The sequence below is a fragment of the Symsagittifera roscoffensis genome, chromosome 2, assembly GCF_963678635.1.
Source record: "Symsagittifera roscoffensis chromosome 2, txSymRosc1.1, whole genome shotgun sequence".
In the NCBI taxonomy this organism is placed as follows: domain Eukaryota; kingdom Metazoa; phylum Xenacoelomorpha; order Acoela; family Convolutidae; genus Symsagittifera; species Symsagittifera roscoffensis.
This window is the reverse complement of record NC_087063.1, coordinates 30,070,727-30,090,576: the sequence shown is the minus strand read 5'-3', so window position 1 is coordinate 30,090,576 and position 19,850 is coordinate 30,070,727. Positions and strand designations below refer to the sequence as shown.

Here is a 19,850-nt window from a genome sequence, read left to right as displayed (position 1 = left end):
AGTTTTTGTTTCGCCGTGATGACCGCTAAGAGGATGCTTATGAGCTAACTCAAAGCAGTTTAGCACTAGGGAGATGGGTAAGCAAATTTTTGGACTCTTAGTGTAGTCATCATTATATTCATTAATACATAGAAGATCATGTTGGTCTTCAATGAATAATAATTCGAACTGCCTGATATAGGCTTTTAATCCTTTTTCTTCACGATAAGGATTTTTTTTTGTTTCTTTCTGGCTTTTCGTTTTGCTTTATGCAATTTTTGATATCTATGATTACAGTATCGTTACACTGCTCTTGCATAATTGTTTCAACGTCTAAATTTGCTTCTTGAGCAAAGTCGTCATTTTTGCTATCAGTTCAAGAGAATCTGATTTATTCTCTTCAGATTGGAGACTTAGGGGTTCAATTAACCTCAAGGATTTTGTTTTGGTTGCAAAATCATTTTTTGCTTTAACCAGGTCGTTGAGAAGGTTGTTCTCAACATTGCCTTCATATAAGTCAAGCCATTCTAAATTTTCCAAAGGATCATCAAGTGCAGATACTTCATCTGGAATTTCTTCATAAATGTTTTCATTGTTTATATCTGGTATAGATAGTCGTTTGATTTGGTTAATTTGTTTGCCAAATCGGAAGAAATCTGTTATATTCTGAATCGCACTACAAGATTCTTCAAAATATTCTGGAGCATCTTCAATGCTGAAGTCTCCTCTGTCGCTTATGTTGATTAATTTCTTTTTTCCGCCTTGCACTTGAGCAATGACTGGATAGCAATCGTTTTGAAATATGTTATCATCTTTGTGGAGTACTGAATAACATATTTGTTCTCCATTGTCTAGGATGAACTTTATATCATTTGGAATGGTTTTGTGTTCTAGTTGATATCTTTTGATATCAGCGATGGGTACATTTCGGCTCAATAAGTCAGGAAAAACTAGGTTTGAACCTGGGGTATAGATTATTTTCAAATTGTTGAATTTTGTCAATACGACTTGATATTTGAAAAATCTATGAGAAAGTTGTCCTTTTCTGGACCATAAGAAGAGAATAGGTCTGTGGTCGCAATATAGGTATAGAGGAAAGGGTGAACCTATAATGTAGAATTCATAGGTTTGCAAAGCAGATATTATTCCACATAATTCACGATGTTGAGTAGACATTTTCTGCTCAGCTTTATCAAAGACTCTAGAATTGGCAGAAACAATTCTTTTCCCTTCAGGGAAGTCTTGGATGAGTATACATCCGGTTCCTACATTTGAGGAGTCGGCGTGAATGTGGAATGGGTAGTTTACATCAGGTATGGCATTTGAAATATCATGACAGAATTTGTCTTTCAGTTTTTGAAAAACTTCTTCATGGCATGGTAGCCATTGAAACTTATCACTGCTGTTTGCCAGTTCATATAGACATTTTGCGTCAACATGAAAATTGATGATGTATGTGCTGTAGAATCCCATGACACCTAATACTCCTAGAACTTCTGTTTTTGATTCAGGGGATTTCAATTTTTTTATGTCATCAATTCGTGAAGCGATTGGGGAAAGACCATCTTTAGAGACAACGTGGCCTAGAAATTTAACTTTTCTTAGGAAGAAAAAAGTTTTGTCAGGGGCAGCTTTTAAGTTGGCCTTCCGTAAAAGAGAATGATATTCTCGAATTGTGTCAAACATTTCATTTTTATTTTGACTCTGTAACAGAGTGTCGTCTATGTAAGTAATTGCTTTTTTTTCTTTAATGAGGGGTCCGAAGGCATATCTCATTAGTTTACTGAAGAAATTTGGAAGTGGTTTCAAACCATAGAAACCAACTTGGTAGGTATATTGTCTACCTCCTAAAATAAAGCTTGTTAATTTCTGGGCCTCATCTGTTAGAGGTACTTGATGGTAGGCACAAGAGAGATCACTACTTGTGAAGTATGATCCGTTTATTCGGGTCATGAGAACTTGTAGTGGTTCTAATGGCCAACTACAATTGCTAGTATCTGTGATTGAGTTTAGATACCTAGCATCCAAGACCAACTTAACGTAGTCTTTTTTTGGAAGAATGATGACTGGATTTACGAACCATGAGTTCATATCATCTTTTTCATTTAGTTCTCTGACTATGCCTGCTTGGATTAATTCATCCATTAACTTGTCCAATTTATCTCTTAGATGGACTGGGATTTTACTCGGTCGTTGTTTTTTGAACGTTGCGTCCTTTTTAAGTGGTATATGGAATTTATGTTTTGTTTTTCCAATATCATATTTGTGATGAGAATAAACATCTTGATCCTCTATCAGCATTTGAATTAGATCTGCAAATTCATCATCCGAGATATCACTTTGTGTGAAATCGAAGTCAGATAAAAATTTAATAGTAGTTTCGATTTTTTCCAAAGTACTACTATTGTCCTTATCAATTGAGGAGTATTGGGTAAACGTTTCGTTGACTAGAAAGGCAATTAGCCGATCATTATGTTCTTTGTTTCGGTACTTTTAAATTGTTCTTTCAAGGGAGGCCTGCAAAGGTTCTTTGCATCATTAGAAAAGTCGGTTGCTATTTCATTTTCATTTTTGCATACTTTGACTATATCTGAACCAATTTGTTCAAATATTTCTGATACATTCTCTGTATCAAACACTTCAAGGGCAGGCATGTCCTTGATTTCTTGTCCTGAAACATAGACAAATATAGTAATTCCAGAATGTTGGAATACATCGACAATGATTTTGGAAACTTCTTCCCAATTCATTTTATCTAAGCCACAAGCAATTTTGGGCATTGCGATAGATCGAATGTTATTTGCTATAGCATGATCTTTCATTTCGGACAAGGTATTGAATATAGCGTCGTAAGTGGGTTTCTGAAAGTACCTCTGTTTGGTAATCAGGTTACATATGATTTGTCCAGATTTTGGATCAGTGAAGATGAGAATATCGTTAATGTTGGCATGTATTGAGTTACAAAAGTGTCGTAGCTCAGGATACCTTTTGCTAATTGATTCAGCAAATCCTTTTTTCATTGCTCTATCTGCAGAGATTGTATGGGCAATGGGCATATTCGATTCGAATATGGACCTTTTTTTGAAGTCTACATATTGTAGACAGGGGCCGGATAATTGAGTATTGCTTTCCTGTGTTGTATTGACAACAGTGTTCAGCATGAAACAGCTATCGAATTCTGAACTTTCATTTAAAATTCTCGTTGTGAACTCATCACAATCGTGGATAGCAAATATTTTATCCTCGTATCCTTGAATATCAGTTACTGCATAGCCTAGTACACACTTGTTTAGTGTGACAGGATGATCTTTCTGATTCTCAATTAGGATAGGTAGGCTTTGCTCAATTTGAGTACAAACTGTATTAATGAAAACCAATTCGGTTTTGGTTGTATTTTTATGAGGCAGGAATGTAGTCCCTTTTTCGAAGTATGAATTTGGTTCAGCCAAGTGTTTGTATAAGTATGTAGAGCGTGCTGAAATGAACAGGGGTTCTTTCAAGTTAATTGAGACAATTTTTGAAACGTTAGGATATTCTTTATCGTTGTTCATCAACCCGTATGATATTACACCTTCTTTTGATTTGAGTTCAACTGCGGGGATATCAAAGTAGAGAGCTTTTAAGAAGAGATGACAAAAGTCTACTCCTAACAGATTAGCAGTCTTTTCTTCAGTTATCCACACTTTGTGGTTAGATGGATATTTTCCATCAGTCTCGAAACAAGATTGGATGGATGTATGGCCAAACATACGTATATCAGATCCATTATAAGTCTTTGCTTTAATTTTGGATCGGTAAATTGTCATTTTTTGACCTAATTTTTCCAATTCTTGATAAGTTGGATAGTTTATGATACTACAAGTTGATCCTGGATCAATCATGAATTCAATTTCAAGTCCACTATTATTATTTTTGTCTCCGGTGGCAAAATGATATAAGCTAAGATATATCCTTGATTTAGGATTACTATCATCGCTTGGTTTCGGAGACTTTAATAGTTTAAAGGAAAGAAATCAGTGATAGCATCACAGTAATTGACTTCTTCCTCAACCCAGTGGGTAGTTTCAGACTGTATTTGATTCGATCTAAAATTTGGTGATTGAGATCGCGTTGAGTCTCGACTGTTATTGCTATTATAGCTTCCAGTGTTATATGGTCGACCTCTAGGGTTACTATTGAATTGCCTATTTTCTTGGTCGTAGAACTGTTTAGCAACTTGTTCATTTTCTCTGAATTTGTTTTCTCTGGGATACCTATCATCATAGGTTTGGGCTCTTTTGTTATTGAAAGACGATTGTGCATTAGCCTTTTGGAAATTGTTTCCGTTATAGTTATAATTATGGCGAATGCCATAGTTATTTTGGCTAGGATTTGAATTGTTAGTAGTTCTGTTTTGGTTATCCCAGAACCGGTTACTTGGGTTAGGGTTACTCTGGTTAGGGAAGTTATTCGGTCTTCGATTTCGTTTATAATCGGTTTCAAATGAAACTCTTCGTTCATTTTTTGTTGTGAGCTCCTTTCGCAACTTATTTACTTCGTCCTGAACTTGCTTTTTTGAACATCTAGATATAGAATGTCCATTCATTCTACAATATTCGCAGAATCGTGTACTATTAGGTCTTCCCTTGATGTCAGGGTGACGTCGTTGAAATGAAGTCTGGTCATTGATTGCACTAACTTCTTGATTCTTGATCAATTTAGTTAGTTCTTTAATTTGAGTTTCTAATGAAGTCATTTTATCCGTTGTTGACTTATTAGCAGGATCAGTAGCAACAATGAATGTTAGATCCTTAGTGATTACATGATTTGTGAATTGATCCCAATTGGCATTTGGATGCTCTATCATGTATTCATGAGCTTTTTGTTTAAGGGCTAGAGGTCTTAGTCCCTTAATTGAGAAATCGATATACTTTTGACTTCTTTGTCTGGTTTGTATAGTTCTCTCAGCATTTTGAGCCGCTTCAGTAGCATGAACGGTTTCATCAATACTTTCGGGCCATCCTCTATCTACAGAAGATTTAATTCTGTGGAAGTAATTTTTTATTAATTCGCCATCTTGGCGAGCTGCATTTTCAGCATCAATTCTATGTTTGAATTGATCTCGTCCGTCAGTGAATCTGTTTAGGAAGAGATCTTTGAGTTGTGCCCATGTGGTAGCATTGGTTACATTATCATTGAACCATTCAAGAGATGTATCAGTTAACAATGATCCGAATAGGGATCGTTGTCTGCTATCATAGCTGCGTCGTGCATCATTATCAGCAGGTCTTTGACCTAATGAGAAAAGAATTTTGTTTTCAACTGAATTCCAAAATGCTGTAGCATTTTGGTTCGGATCGTTTCCCAAAAATGTCATTAAAGACAAGTTGGGATGGGATATTGGGGTATCAGCCATTTTATATTTAGTTTAGAACTTAAAAAAAAAAAGATAGAAAAGTTTATAAATTTGTTTAGAAAACTTAAATTTCCGATTTGGAAATTTATTATTTCTCTTTATTTGTAAGAGAAATTTCAACAATTCTCCAGTTTGAGAATTGGAATCTTTGCTTTTTATCTCTTTTTGAGACTTTTTAGAAGGTGAGCCTCACTGGTCGCACCAATTTATTACGCTAGCAATACTATTCACGTCGGACAAAACGCTTGCTAGGAATAAAGGGTCCTTTCTACTTTCTATCTTAGAAAGTAAACCTAAAATTCGCTGAGAAATATTTTATTAAAAAAAGGAAATTAGTATGAATTTACAGCAAGTTGCCTTTTGACTCAATATCTATTTTTTACGGTGAGATTGGAGATATTTTTTCTGAGATTGAATATTATTTTAGAGAAGGGTTGGGGTGGTTGAGGAGAGTGGTGGTGGTGGTAGAAGAGAAGTTGTTGGAATGAATTCCCGTAGTTTTGAGCTTCTATTTATACTCAAATGGGGAAATCACGCCACTTTTCGTATCAAATGAGAAGTTTCTTTTAACTTCGTATTCTTTATTCGTACATTCGTATTTTACGAGAAGAAGGTTTCGTATGCTCGTACTTTACGAGAGGAATCGTTATTATTCGTATTGAATGAGAATAGTCGTTTCAATTCTCAATGCTTAAAACGTTATACGAATTATTCCAATAGCATTTCCCTTCCTTTTGCAAGGGAATAAAAGCATATTTCTTTTGGTGGTGGCGGCGGCGTCACTTTTTGTGAACGCAATAAAATAATTCATGTTTCTGTTTCTATTTGAAATCAGAACAGAGGGGCTGATCCACGAATGAACCTACAGTTTGGTAAAGATGGAACAGGTTTTGATGTCGTCGTCATATAGTCTCTGTACTAAGTCTGCCATGGTCACATCATCTGTGACCTCATTAGAAGAGGCTTTCAGGGCTATTGGAGGTTGATAGTACTCGGTTTTCCCACTGGCAGCCAGGTAGTTATCTGAACAACGAATCATTTTTAAGACTACGATTCCAGCTCTTAAGCTCATTATAAAAAATTGCTAAAACTGATTTTTCATTGACCATTAGATTCCTAAAAAACTATATATTTTCGGCAAATATTCGTAGCAGCAAAACAACGCAGATCAAATTTAATACCTAACTCACTTAAAACAAGGGTTCGGAAAAAACCAGCTTTTTGAAAAATCATATTAACAGCGTTTTTTTTTCAATAGAAAAATGCTAACTTTACGCGTTTTTTAGCCTCCATTTGGTTTCGTAACTTTCGAGATGTCTCTCATGTCGTTGTTGAGAAACGATATTATAATCCAGCTGAGTTGGGAACTCCGGAACGAGAGCCAACAGCAATATCTACGAACGCTGTTTCGAAACCCAGCCTCTTTCCCATTCTGATACCCTTATCGCCGCGGTTCGACTCCTAGCCATCGCTTGTTTTTAGCGGAAAACATTATAAAATAAAATATTTTGTTTTAAAACGTTTTTCGCCTTGTTTTAAAACACTCCCAACCAGGCTTGTTTTGTTTTGAAATTTTTTGATCATTTAGTAAACTAAATATAAACTCCAATCATTTCTAGCTTATCTAAGCAATCTCGAGCAGTCATTATAATGCGTTTGCGCTTTGATTAAATGATTAATCAGAAATTCACAAAAACCAGGAAGTCAATTAACAAAGCTTTCTATGAACTTTTAATATACTAATTTTGAAAAAATGTCTTTCAGATGTGACGCTTTATTTGGGCGACCAATCCACAAACTTTCGAAGCAAAATTTTATGACTGTAATGTTGACTGATAATGAATTTGATTTATTAATTTCATTTAGAACACCCTGAATTTAATTCAATTTTATCTTGACGAATTACTATCTCGGCGAAATTTTATCGCCCCCAAATGCTTGTTGTTGGCAGCCAAACTCGGCCACAATCAAACCATTTTTCAAATTAGGACAGGAAACGAATGAATAAATTATACGCTTTACTGGTCTGAGACGCGCTAGCCGACCATAACTAAGGGCAAACTGCCACACTGAGACTCATTTCCTCTTAAATAAATTATCATCGATCCAAAAGACCTAAGATCAATCAAAGAGAGGGAGATATAAGCAAAGCAATCACGTCCTCAAAATCACTGAACCTCATAAATATTTAAAACTTACCATCCAAAGTAAGGATAAAAGACGCCACTTGCCTGTGATTTGGATATTAATCAACCTCAAAACATACCAGACAACGGGACTACTTTGCACACGACCACCGAAAGTTTGCAGCAAGAATTGAAAACCCATAGTTGTTAGTCGTTAAAAGTCTATCCAAAAAGCGGGGAAAAACAACTCCAGCAGCTATTCTAAAATATAGCCAACAGACAATTGCAAAACTGCCCAAGAACTCGAACTCAAAGAGACCAAAAATGGCTAGAGAAATAATGCACCAACTTCAGAAAAACAGGATCACCTTAAAGCTCCGTGAATTTCTATAAAACTTCAAGGATGAAACTGTTTTGATCATCACTAACCCAAATTGAGAGAGCTCGATCAAACGATAATTTTCTCATTCCGCCGCTAATTCTGAAAAATTGAATCGAAACTAGAATTTGATCTTTTATTGGAGAGCGTAAATTGCCATTCTTTCAGCAAAACCAAATTGAACTAGCCTGTAACGCTCCTCCAGTCCTTCAATGAGGTTATTGAACATCACAATTACTTGTTTATAAAACATGAAAGGAATACTAACGTATCAGAAGATAGGGGTATCCAAAACCGCTTTTTATTTCTTAAACTGAACGATGAAATTAATTTCAATTTCTAGGTTCCTTTTAACCGAAAATGGTCAAATATCTAAGACTACTGAGTTTCAGTTCGTACTTTTAACTTGAAAAAATACTAAACAATAAAGTTAGGATGGATGCGCATCTTCAACTGCTGGTAGTAAAATGACATCACAACACCAAAGGATTGACAATTTCAAACATTGACACAGAGGCGAGGCTGCGCTTCCCAAACACTTGCGAGAACATGTCAGCTTTATGGAGTTAAATAAGAAAAAGTAGAAAAAAGCCTCGAACTAGCAAAAACTCGGCTACGTGTAAGATCCGAATCTGCGACCTACTGCAATCAAGAGATTTTGAGTCTCACGCACTATCCCTCAGCCACTCAAGCTTAACAACCGAAAAACACTAGTCACGAATAAAGCAGCTACATAAGCTAATAAACTGCCAATGCAATTCAGCTACAAATACAAATAGAATCAATTTTGCAATTAATAATTTGGAATAAAACACACTGAAGGCATCCACACTAAATTTGCATGTATAAAAATCGCAAAGCATAAAGTCACATTATGTATAAAATGTATAAATCATGCATTTCAAAAAATTGCGAGATATAGTGAGTTAGAAAATTTCTGAAATCGAGTTTTTATCATTGTTATGTTGTTTGAAACAAATAGCTTTTTTAATTCATTTGATGAATTAAAAACGCATCAACTGTCTAAACTTATTACTATTCAAATGTCAAAGCAAATGCTATCAAAAAGTTGTAAAGGTGCCCCACCATTATTGGGGTGCCGCGCCATAAAAGTGCCGCACCAATATTTACGACTTAGATGGGAAAAAAGAGATTTCGTACTAATACACTAGCTTCGAAAGTGTTAAAAATATATATATATTTAAAAATAAATATTTTTTCAAACATCTACAAAAGTATCAAGAAAAGTAAAAGGCGTTGAGCAGTCATATTTGGAGTCCAAGTAAACGCTTTTTTTTATCCCCGGTCCTACGTAGGTCCATCTGTGGGTAAGGCGGATGTCATCCGTTTGGCGTAGTCCCATCTCCTGAGACTACCTTGACAGAGCACCCCAAATTTTTGGAAAAACAAAACAAAACGGCATATCTTGGAAACAAAGACGGTTTAAGCATTCAAACTTGGAGGAAAGATCTGCAATCTCCGAGAGTAACTTGAGAGCAACCCACTAGAGTTGGAAAATTCAAATTTTGTGTAATTTTTTTTAAATCTTAACTAACGTGTAACGCACCACCGGTGCTTCGAGCTTTTGACAACTCAGGAAAAACCGCAGATAGTGGAAACCAGATCTACAGGCTTTTAGTGTACTCTGACGCACCCAATTACATGGTTAGAAATTTCAAATTTTTAAGAAAAAAATTTCGTTAAGTTTTCTGAAATTTATTCGAAAAGTCACAAAAAAAGTCATATCTCGAAAACTACAAGAAGTTGAGCAGTCATATTTGTAGGCAAGATTCGCAACCCCTGAGAGTACCCTGATATCACACAACTACAGGGTAAGGGATTTCAAATTTTGAAAACAAATTAATTTAAGTTTTATGAAAATTTTTTTGAAAAAAATCACAAAAAATGTCATATTTCAAAAACAACAGAAATTTGAGCAGTCATAACTGGAGGCAAGGTTCGCAACCCCTGAAAGTACTCTGATAGACCCCAATTACAGGGTTGGGCATTTCGAATTTTGAAAAGAAATTGTTAAATTTTCTGAAAATTTTTTGAAAAATCACAAAAAACGTGGTTCGCAACTCCTGAGAGTACCCTGACAATACCCAACTGCAGGGTAAAGATTTTCAAATTTGAAAAAAAAAATCATTTAGGTTTTTTGAAAACTTTTTGAAAAAGTCACAAAAACGTCATATCTCGAAAACAACAAAGATTTGAGCAGTCATAACTGGAGGCAAGGTTCGCCACCCCTGAGAGTACACTGAAATCAAACAACTACAGGGTAAGGCATTTCAAATTTTGAAAACAAAATAAATTAAGTTTTTTTGAAATTTTTTTTCTCAAAAACTACAAAAAATTGAGCAGTCATAACTGGAGGCAAGGTTCGCAACCCTTGAAACTACTCTGACAGCCCTCAATTACAAGGATGGGAATTTCAAATATTGAAGAAGAAAAATTCTTAATTTTTCTGAATTTTTTTTTGAAAAATCACATATCTCGTAAAACTACAAGGATTTGAGCAGTCAAATTTGGACGCAAGACTCGCAACTCATGAGAGTACCCTGACAGCACCCAACTGAAGGGTAAGGTATTTCAAATTTTGAAAACAAAAATTACGTCAAGTTTTTTGAAAATTTAAGTTTTAATTCAGAAACAAAAAGATATTTAAAAAAAATAGAAAAATAGATCGATAAGAAGGGTTGAAAGAGAAATCTAAAAAGGATTGACGAAATTTAAGAAAAAGGAGAATCGAAAAAAAATATAAAAAACTGAAAAAAGACCGAAAAGAAGAAGGATCGAAAAAAGACAGAATAAAAACATCGAATAGATTGAAAAAAAAAAAATCGAAAAAGAAGGATCAAAAAGATTGAAAAAAAAAATTGAAAAAAAGATCGAAAAGGAGGATCGAAAAAAATAGGAAATAAAGAGAAAAAAAATCGAAGAAAGATAGAAAAAAAGATCGAAAAAAAAAGATCAAATAAGAAGGATCGAAAAAAATTAGAAAAAAAGATAGAATAAGAAGATCGAAAAAAAAGGATCAGAAAAAAGCCCCAAAAAATACAAAAATCCAGATAAAGATGAAGAATTGGAGACAACCGTTTGACAGTAGTATTATTTTGAACTGAATCGTCGAAACCAAATTGAAAGTTAAAAAATTAGGAGACGGGTAGACAGACATAATCAAATTAAACAAAAAAGCAGGTATACAGACAGACAGACTTAATTTGGCCTGGAAAAAATACTGAAAAATTATCGACGTTGCGTAAAACTAATTGAAAAAATTTCTTAAGCATTGCAATATATGATATAGCTTAAACATGAAAAAAATCTTTCGTTCAAGATTTTAAATTATTACGCTTAAGCATGGGAGATAGCTGTCACTTGCATTTAAATATAGTATAGATATAAATAGATAGATAGATAGATAGATAGATAGATAGATAGATATAGATAGTAGAGATTTGCTGAAAATTTATTTAAAAATTCACAAAAATTTCGTAGACTAAAACGATTTGGGCATTTGTATTTGGAGGCTAAAATCGCAACCCTTGACAGCGTCCCATTATTTGGTTGCTTATTTCAAACTTGGTGAAAAAAAAACATTTAAAACAATTAAAACTGAAAAAACGAAAAAATTTCTTAAGCATCGCAATATACAATATAGCTTAAATGCAAAAATATTACATTGAAAAAGCTTAAACATGCAAATTTAATGAAGCCCGCGTTTAAATATTTAATAAAATCGATAGATTGAACTTGGAAAGATATCAAAAGTCAAAACACCAAAATTCAAATTTGCGGGTGAACAAAATTAGGACATTTATGAAGAAAAATAGCCAACAGACATTTGGAAAAGAGTCAATTCTGACTTGTTTTTTTCTAAACATCAATTATAGAAATTCAGAGAAAAAACAAATGCCCTTAAAACTTGCATTTCCAGAACAAATTATGATCGACTGTTTTTGATAAAATTGACGGAAATAAAAAGAAATGGATCATTAGGTAAATTATTTCGCTGATCTGAAAATTAAAATCCACTATCAAAACTAGAATTCGATCACGTTTTTCGTGATTTTTACACTCTCTCTATTCGATAGTTGAGTTTGCCTTCTTTTTAATAAAGGAAATTAACTGAACTTGAAAAAAATTAAAAATCGAACCGCGTAAACTTTGCTCAGAAAGGTAAACTTGAGCCTGAACAAATTTCAAGAACTTTGCTGAAAAAACGAAAAAAAATCATCGCGAGTCTGAACTACTTCAAGAGCCTGAACTACTTTCATCGACTCTTAAAAACTGAACACAATCGATATTAATGTCTACACTAAATATATTGACACTTGGAAATTCTATAAAATTTTTCAAATGGTTACTTATAGGCAAAGATATTGCTTTTTTCATACTTCTAAGGCAAGCATCAATTTCGTAGTATAAATAAAGATCGGGGAAACGGGACTCAACCTAGCCGAGAACAGTTTGAAAAATTAGTAGCCCGGAATACATCAGCAGTTCTAGATACAGAACTATACTGCACAAATTTTAGCAGTTTCTATCGAAGTTGTAAGTCCTTCAAGTGGTTCTAAAATGTTACAATATACAATGAGTGAAAATGCAAATAAGCATGCCAGTAGAAAGTTTGAAAATCGCTACTGAGCCAGGGTTACTGCGAAATGATGAAAAAATCTATTTAAATTTTGATTGTTTAACAACAAATTTCACTACCTCAAATGATCCTTTTTCCAGAGCAGTGGTGCTTGATATTTTTCAATTAATATGAGCCAAAGTTGGACTAATTTTATCATAAGGTTCTCTTCTTTCCGCTAAGACTACTTTTAATTAAACCCATTTTATAATATGAGGGCGAAGTGTAGCCGACACTAATTGGGTAGAATCCCATTGAGACGGAGAAACATAGCCAACAGACAATTGGAAAATAGTGAATGAACGAAAGTAAACAGAGAAAATACAGAAAAAAATAGACGCTCTTCGGACTCCTAGAACAAATTAAACAAGACCCGTTTTTGATAAAAAATAATCCGAACTTGAGAAAACTTGATTAACAGGTAAATCTGAAATTGATATTCCCTTTTCGAAAGTAGAAGTCAGTCACGTTTTTTGTGACCTTTTACAGTTCCATAGTGGAGCTTGCCTTAATTTTAACAAAACAAATGAACTAAAATTAAAAATAAGTCAGAAGTCAAAACGCTATAAATGAAACTAGCGTTTAACGCACCTCCGGTGCTTCGAAATTTTTCGACAACTCATGAAAACCCGCATATATTGGAAACAACATCTGCAAACTTTTAGTGTACTCTGACTGCACCCAATTACAGAGTTGGTAATTTCGAATTTTTTTTTTAAATTCCCATTTTACAAGCGTCTTCTCGAAAACTTAATGGGCCTCTAGAAAAATTTGGAGGCCAGATTTGCAACCACTGAGAGTCCCTGAGAGCACCCAACTATAGGGTTAGGAATTCAAAATTTTAAGAATTTTTTTAAACCTAAATTTCCCAAAAAAAAAATTGAAAAAAAAAACGTCTTATCTCGGAAACTAAAAGGATTTGAGCATTCATATTAAGAGACAAGATTTGAAACGCCTGGGTTTACGCTGACAATAAGGTTGTATCTTCATCAAGTAAGTAGTTTCAAATTTTTTGAATTTCTTTGTGGACAAGTTCTTTGAAAAGTTTTGAAAAAATCAAAAAACGTCACAACTCGGAAACCAAAAGCATTTGAGCAGGCGTGTTTAGGAGTCGCATGTGGCAAGATTTGCAACTCTTTAGAGTAGTCTGACTACACCGAACTATAGCGTAGGGAATTTCAAATTTTGAAAAATAATAATTTTAACTTTCTGAAAATTTTGAAAAAATCACAAAAAATGTCACATCTCGGAAACTACAAAAAAATTGAGCAGTCATACTTGGAGGCAAGATTCGCAATCTTTGAGAGTACTCTGACAGGACCTAACTACACGGTTGAGAATTTCAGATTTTTAAAAAAATAATGATAATTTAAGTTCTCTGAAAATTTTTGAAAAAAATCACAAAAATTGTCACATCTCGGAAACTACAAAAAAATTGAGCAGTCATATTTGGAGGCAAGATTCGCAATCCTTGAGAATACTCTGATAGGACCTAAATACAGGGTTGGGAACTTCAGATTTTTGAAAAGTAATAATAATTTAAGTTTTCTGAAAATTTTTGAAAAAAATCACAAAAAACGTCATATCTCGAAAACTACAAAGAATTGAGCAGTCATAGTTGGAGATAAGATTCGCAATCTTGCAGAGTACTCTGACAGGACCCAACTACAGGGTCGGGATTTTCAGATTTTGTGAAAAAAAATTAATATTTGTTTTCTGAAAATTTTTCGAAAAAAACACAAAAATTGTCATATCTCAAAAACTACAAGGATTTGACCAGTCATATTTGGAGGCAAGATTTGTAATTCCTTCAAGTACTCTGACAGCATCCAACTACAAGGTTGTGAATTTCAAATGTTGAAAAACAATTAATTAAAATTTTCTGAAAATTTTTGAAAAAATCACAAAAAACGTCATATCTCGAAAACTACAAGGATTTGAGCAGCCATAATTGGAGGCAAGACTCGCAATCCTTGATAGTACTCGGACAGTGCCCAACTACAGGGTTGGGAACTTCAAGTTTTGTAAACTATTTTGTTTTTTGAAATTTCTCAAAGATTTTTGGAAAAATCTCAAAAATCGTCTTATCTCGTTAACTAAAATGATTCGGGTATTCAAAATTGGAGGCCAAATTCGCAACCCTTAACTCGATATTGGGCTGCTTAATTTAAACTCGGTAAAATAACTACTAAAATCAAATTGGAAAATCGAAAAAAAGTCTTAACCATTGCAATATACGATATAGCTCAACCATGCAAAAAATACGTTGAAAAAGCTTAAACATGGCTAGATAGTCAAGCCCGCATTTAAATATATAATAGATTGGAGCGTGCATATATTTAGGGAATTTTCCTTTAAAAAAATCATCACGATCTACAAAAGAGTCTTCGCGACGTTCATCGACTTTTAATACATTTGCCAATAAAAATTTTGCGCAACGAAAAACCTTAACAGCTCGAAGATTTCAAGTCTCACCAAAGCTCACAAACGAATCCAAACATATTCTTTCACGTCGCAAAATTAAGCAGCTAAAACGAAATAGTATAAGCCAATTAAATCTCTTAAGCAAAAAACAAATTAAAAAAAAACATTCTTCGAAATTGGAGTTGTGAACCAACAATATCGAAAACGAAATTAGAACAAGACAAATATGTACAAGCAGACGTGCTCAAAATACCGTTGTGAATGAAGTCTCCGACAGAGATGAAAGTTAACGAAATGATTCAGTGATTCTGTCTGAGTTTTTCAGAGTTCTGTCTGACTTTTTCAGGTTAGCAACTTGTCTCAAAAATTTGACATGCTCCGATCTCATAAAGCATTCTAGTCGCAAGCGTAGACAAGGATTGACGGTTACTGTGCAAGTAGCACAGCATGTTCTGATAATAGTCTTAAAAACACAACTTTTTTCAAATTAGTGTCGCTTTTCTGCAAGGTAAGATAGAAGGATCTGTATAAAAAAACTACAACTTAGGCATACTCGAAAGTCATAGTAAAACAAGCAAATTAAAATAGGACAATAGTTTTTAAAGAAAAATGACAAAAAAAAAAGAAAAAATCGAAGAAATTTTTTTTTGAATTTTCGAAGTTTTTGATTCGAAAGTAGGCATAAATAAGCCAGAGAAAACTGCCTAAATTAAGCAAGCTTTACACGCTTGACATGAGACAAAAAATCAAAATTTTCGAACCGATTTTTCTCGACACTGTGTAAAAGTTTTGCAAAATTTATAATGTCGTTCGAATTACGACTGAAAGGGCTTTAATATGTTACATCACTCGAACCAATCCCATGATTATTTGTGGTGCCTGATTTTGCGTGGAAATCAAGAAAAAAGTAAAATAAAAAAACTAGAACACATCCAAATACCAAGTTACTCCCCATTGTCAATGGTCGGATTAAAGAACACTGAAGAGTGCTATGACTCAACATTTTATCTAGTGTTAAAAAAGCGCTAAAATAAAACTTTATATCAAAACCATAATAAAAGGTAGGTGTAAAGATTCGCTGTGCCAATAGCGCAGAACGTTCTGGCTACTATTTTCATGCAAAGATTTCTAAAATTTGAAAAAAAAACCTTTTTGTGGTTTTAAAATTAATATAACTGCAGCTGAAAAACCCAATTATGATGTTTTCGTAAATATTTTAGAAAAGTTACTATAAATTCCAATTTACTTATGTTTCGTTCTTCGATAAATAAACTGAGCTCGAAGGGTTATGTCAGGTACCATAGTAAGCTTTGGTCAATAACAGTTTCAAGAACGTATTTTCAATTCCGAGTAAACTGATTTTTCATTTTTTTGGTGTTCAGATTGAAGTTACGCGCAAATTTGGCATTTTAGAGAAAAGCAAAAATATGCGCTATATTTGCGGTACTCTATTAATCTTAAGCCATAAACCCTTACCACTTAAGAACGAGTACGATTACATTTCTATGCCAATAAATTAAACTTCAGAAGGGAATAGCTAATCGGTTACATTCTCTTGAGTTCAAAACCAAAATTATAATTTTAATTTTAGGACTCATCTTCAAAGTTTCATTGATCAAACTTAAGTTTTATAACAGCATGGTGGATCTAAATTACTTAAAAGGAGCTCCAAAATACTTTGGAAACCAAAATTATCAGGATTTTTTCAGGATGACTCCACGTTCAAACTGCTAAGTAGGTTAACAAAAGATTGAAACGAAAAAGCTACAAAATATACACAGAGGCGAAGCGGAGCTTCGCACCACTTGCGACACAACACAATCATAAAAAGCAAAAGTAAAAAAAATGGAACATAACCAACTAACAGTTGGAAAAAAGCAATGAACGCAAGGAAACTAAAAAAAACTGACTTGTTTTTTCAAGAGCCTTTAACTTTTGAATTTCGAAGAAAAAAACTAGATGGCCTTAAAGATCTTTGAATTTGTAGAACAAATTATGATGGACACTTTTTTGTTAAAAATAACCCAAACTGAGAAAACTTCTATTTCGCTGAGAAATCTGATAATTAATTTCCATTTTCGAAATTAGAAGTCAATCATGTTTTTCGTGACCTTTACATTTCTACTGTTCGATAGTGGAGTTTGCTTTCCTTTTAACAATGGAAATGCACTGAACTTAAAAAAAAATCACCAGTCAAACCGCGAAAAATCAAAATCGAGTGTGAACAAATTTTCTGAAAAAAAACTAAAATCAGCAAGACCTATATAAGAGTCTTCTCTACGTTCATTACTCTTAAAAAAGTTGAAAAAACTAGGTAAACCAAAATTGTTGTATGTATCGATGAAAACTAACTAGGGTCCAGCTAAAGCTGGAGGTACGCGTTTGATAATTGTTGAAACGAATTTGTTATACTGATGCGGAACGAAATGCATAATTTCAAACAATAACTTTTGCCCAAAACCTAGGTTGTTTCTTCAATAAAGTAAGTAAGAGTAAAAATTTGGACATAACATTGAGGACATAACATTTTTTTATTGAAAAATTCAGGAGTCGCTGTTTCTATACGAAATTCTCGCAGCCGGTTCTCGCAACCTTTACAGGGTAGTTTTTAAGAAAAGCTATTAAGAAAAATTCAAAAACATGACTTTCCGAAATTCTAGTTCTTTTTCTTCCAAAAAAGCAGGTTGTGAGGAAGCTTCACACAACCTTTTTTTTCGATTGAAGACAAAGTCTGAGATTTGGGAGGGTAGTTCTCGAGAAAAGTCACAAATTTCAAAAAACGGATAAAAAATTAAAACTTCACTTTTTCCGAGGGCCAAAACTTTATATTTAAAAAAATTTGGGCGTAGCCGCGTATGCAAAAACATCCCACAACCCATTCTTTGGATTGAGCCAAAAGAGCAGGGTTGTTTTCGAGAAAAGTAAAAAAAAAAACAACTGTCAAAAAATTGATTTCTCCGTGAATTACAATTTTTGTATACTAAAAACTGAGTATATCCACTTGAGCAGAAAATAATCAAGTAGCCTGTTGTTCGATTGAACCCAAAAACTCAATAATCGGAGAGTAATTTATGAGAAGTCAAATAGATTTAAAAACGGTTATAAAAAACTTTTTGAGATCCTTAACGTTTTGCATTAAAAAATGCGCGTATTAGGTTATGTAGGGGAGCTTCCCACAACCCGGTATTTCGGTTGCGCCCAAAATCTCAGATTTGGGAGAATAAATTTCGAGAAAAGTCAAAGGTTCAAAAAACGGCCAAACAATCAAAGATTTGCTAAAGATTTAATAAAACTTTAAAAAATTACAAAAAACTATTTCAACTATCATAATACTTGCTAATAGCATAAGAAAAATAGAAACGTGGCACCTAAGTCGACAAAAATTGAGCAGCCAAATGGAAGTCTGACAATTCAATTTTAGAGGAAAACTTTTGAATTCTATACATACTGAAAAATAAAAACAAGGTCCAGCCGGGATTCAAACCCCTGACCTTAGGATGCAAAAGCGACCGCGTTACCGTCAGGCCAAACGGCAAGGAATCTGGAAATTCTGACAAGTTCCCGATTAAAAGACACTTGCTCTCGCAATTGTAAAATATAGCCAACAGACAGTAAGAAAAGAGTCAAGGAACGCAATAAACAGGAAAAAAAACATAAATTTTTTGAAAAATCTAAACTTTTGATTTTCTAACGCTAAAGTTCTTGGATAATCTTGAACAATTTATGATAGACATTTACTTGAGAAAATTAACTCAAATTGAGAAAACTGGATCAATAGGTAAAGTTTTTATTCCGCTGGGAATTCTGAAACTTACATTCCCTTTTCGAAAGTAGAAGTCGATCACGTTTTTGGTGATCTTCTTACTTTCGCTGTTCGAAAGAGCTGTTTTAACAAAGTAAACGATCTGAACCTTAAAAAAATCAAGAGCCAAAACACAAAACGTTATTTTGAGCAAAAAAAACCATCGCGACCTATATAAGAGTCTGAACTTGGTTCATGGACTCTTAATATAAGATACGAAACTATCTAAGCAGATTTTTCAGTGCTGATTATGGCTGTCTAGCCGAAAGTACTCCGAAATAAACAAGTTTCATTATCTTGTTTTTCACATTGATGAGAAAGAAAGTAGTTATCTAAGCAGGAAACAATATAACGAATATTTGATTTTGAAGCTGTTGGGGCACGCTTAGTGAACTCAAGCAAACCCAAAAAAAAAACAAACGATCTTTTTTTTTTAAAAAACCGTTCATTTATGGAACTTTTTTCATTAATTAGCTATTTGTATTTATGAAAATTTCAAAATAAAACTAAACCATTTTTTTTCAAATCAATTTGTAAGTTTTTCATTTTAATGAGAATTTTTTTAGATCCGATTTCGAAACTTATGCGTTGAATAAAATTAGAAAAAAAAACAAACAAAGAAATTATCAAAATTTAAAACTTTTTTCAAAAAAAAAGAACAACAACAATACAAAATCGAAAAAAAATTCATAGAAACACCTTTCTTTTTTTTGATTTTGAAACAACAGAGTTTACTTTCATCACTTTCTTCGAAAGTCAGAAATATGCAGCAGCTACTCAGAAAAATCATATTGCCTTGATAAAATGAATTATTACAAAACTTTTTGGTTAACAAAAAGCCAACGTATTTCACTAAAACGCCGTCAATTTTCTTTCGATTGCGTATGCATAGAATAGAATAAACCGTCAAATTTCAACATGTTTAATTTAAATCAACATAAATGAGTCGAAGAACTCATAATCTGCAATCTTCAGACCTAATTTTTATGATGTTTTTGATGAACCGCACGATCAAGTGTTTTCACCACGTTCAGTCACAAAAACCTGAGATTTTCTGGACTTGATGAAAAAAAAATTCAGTGGCATATTTTTCTCAAGTTGATACT

The 19,850-nt window shown here is 33.5% G+C and overlaps 1 protein-coding gene across 1 annotated transcript in view; it reads right to left on the bottom strand.

Annotated features, from left to right (window-relative positions):
• Window positions 1–19,850, bottom strand: part of LOC134839792 (uncharacterized) — a 76,068-nt gene that overhangs the window by 15,440 nt on the left and 40,778 nt on the right. Inside the window, exon 8 of the mRNA XM_063855414.1 lies at window positions 6,241–6,397. Coding sequence (XP_063711484.1) covers window positions 6,241–6,397 — 157 coding nt within the window. The remainder of the gene's footprint in view (window positions 1–6,240; window positions 6,398–19,850) is intronic.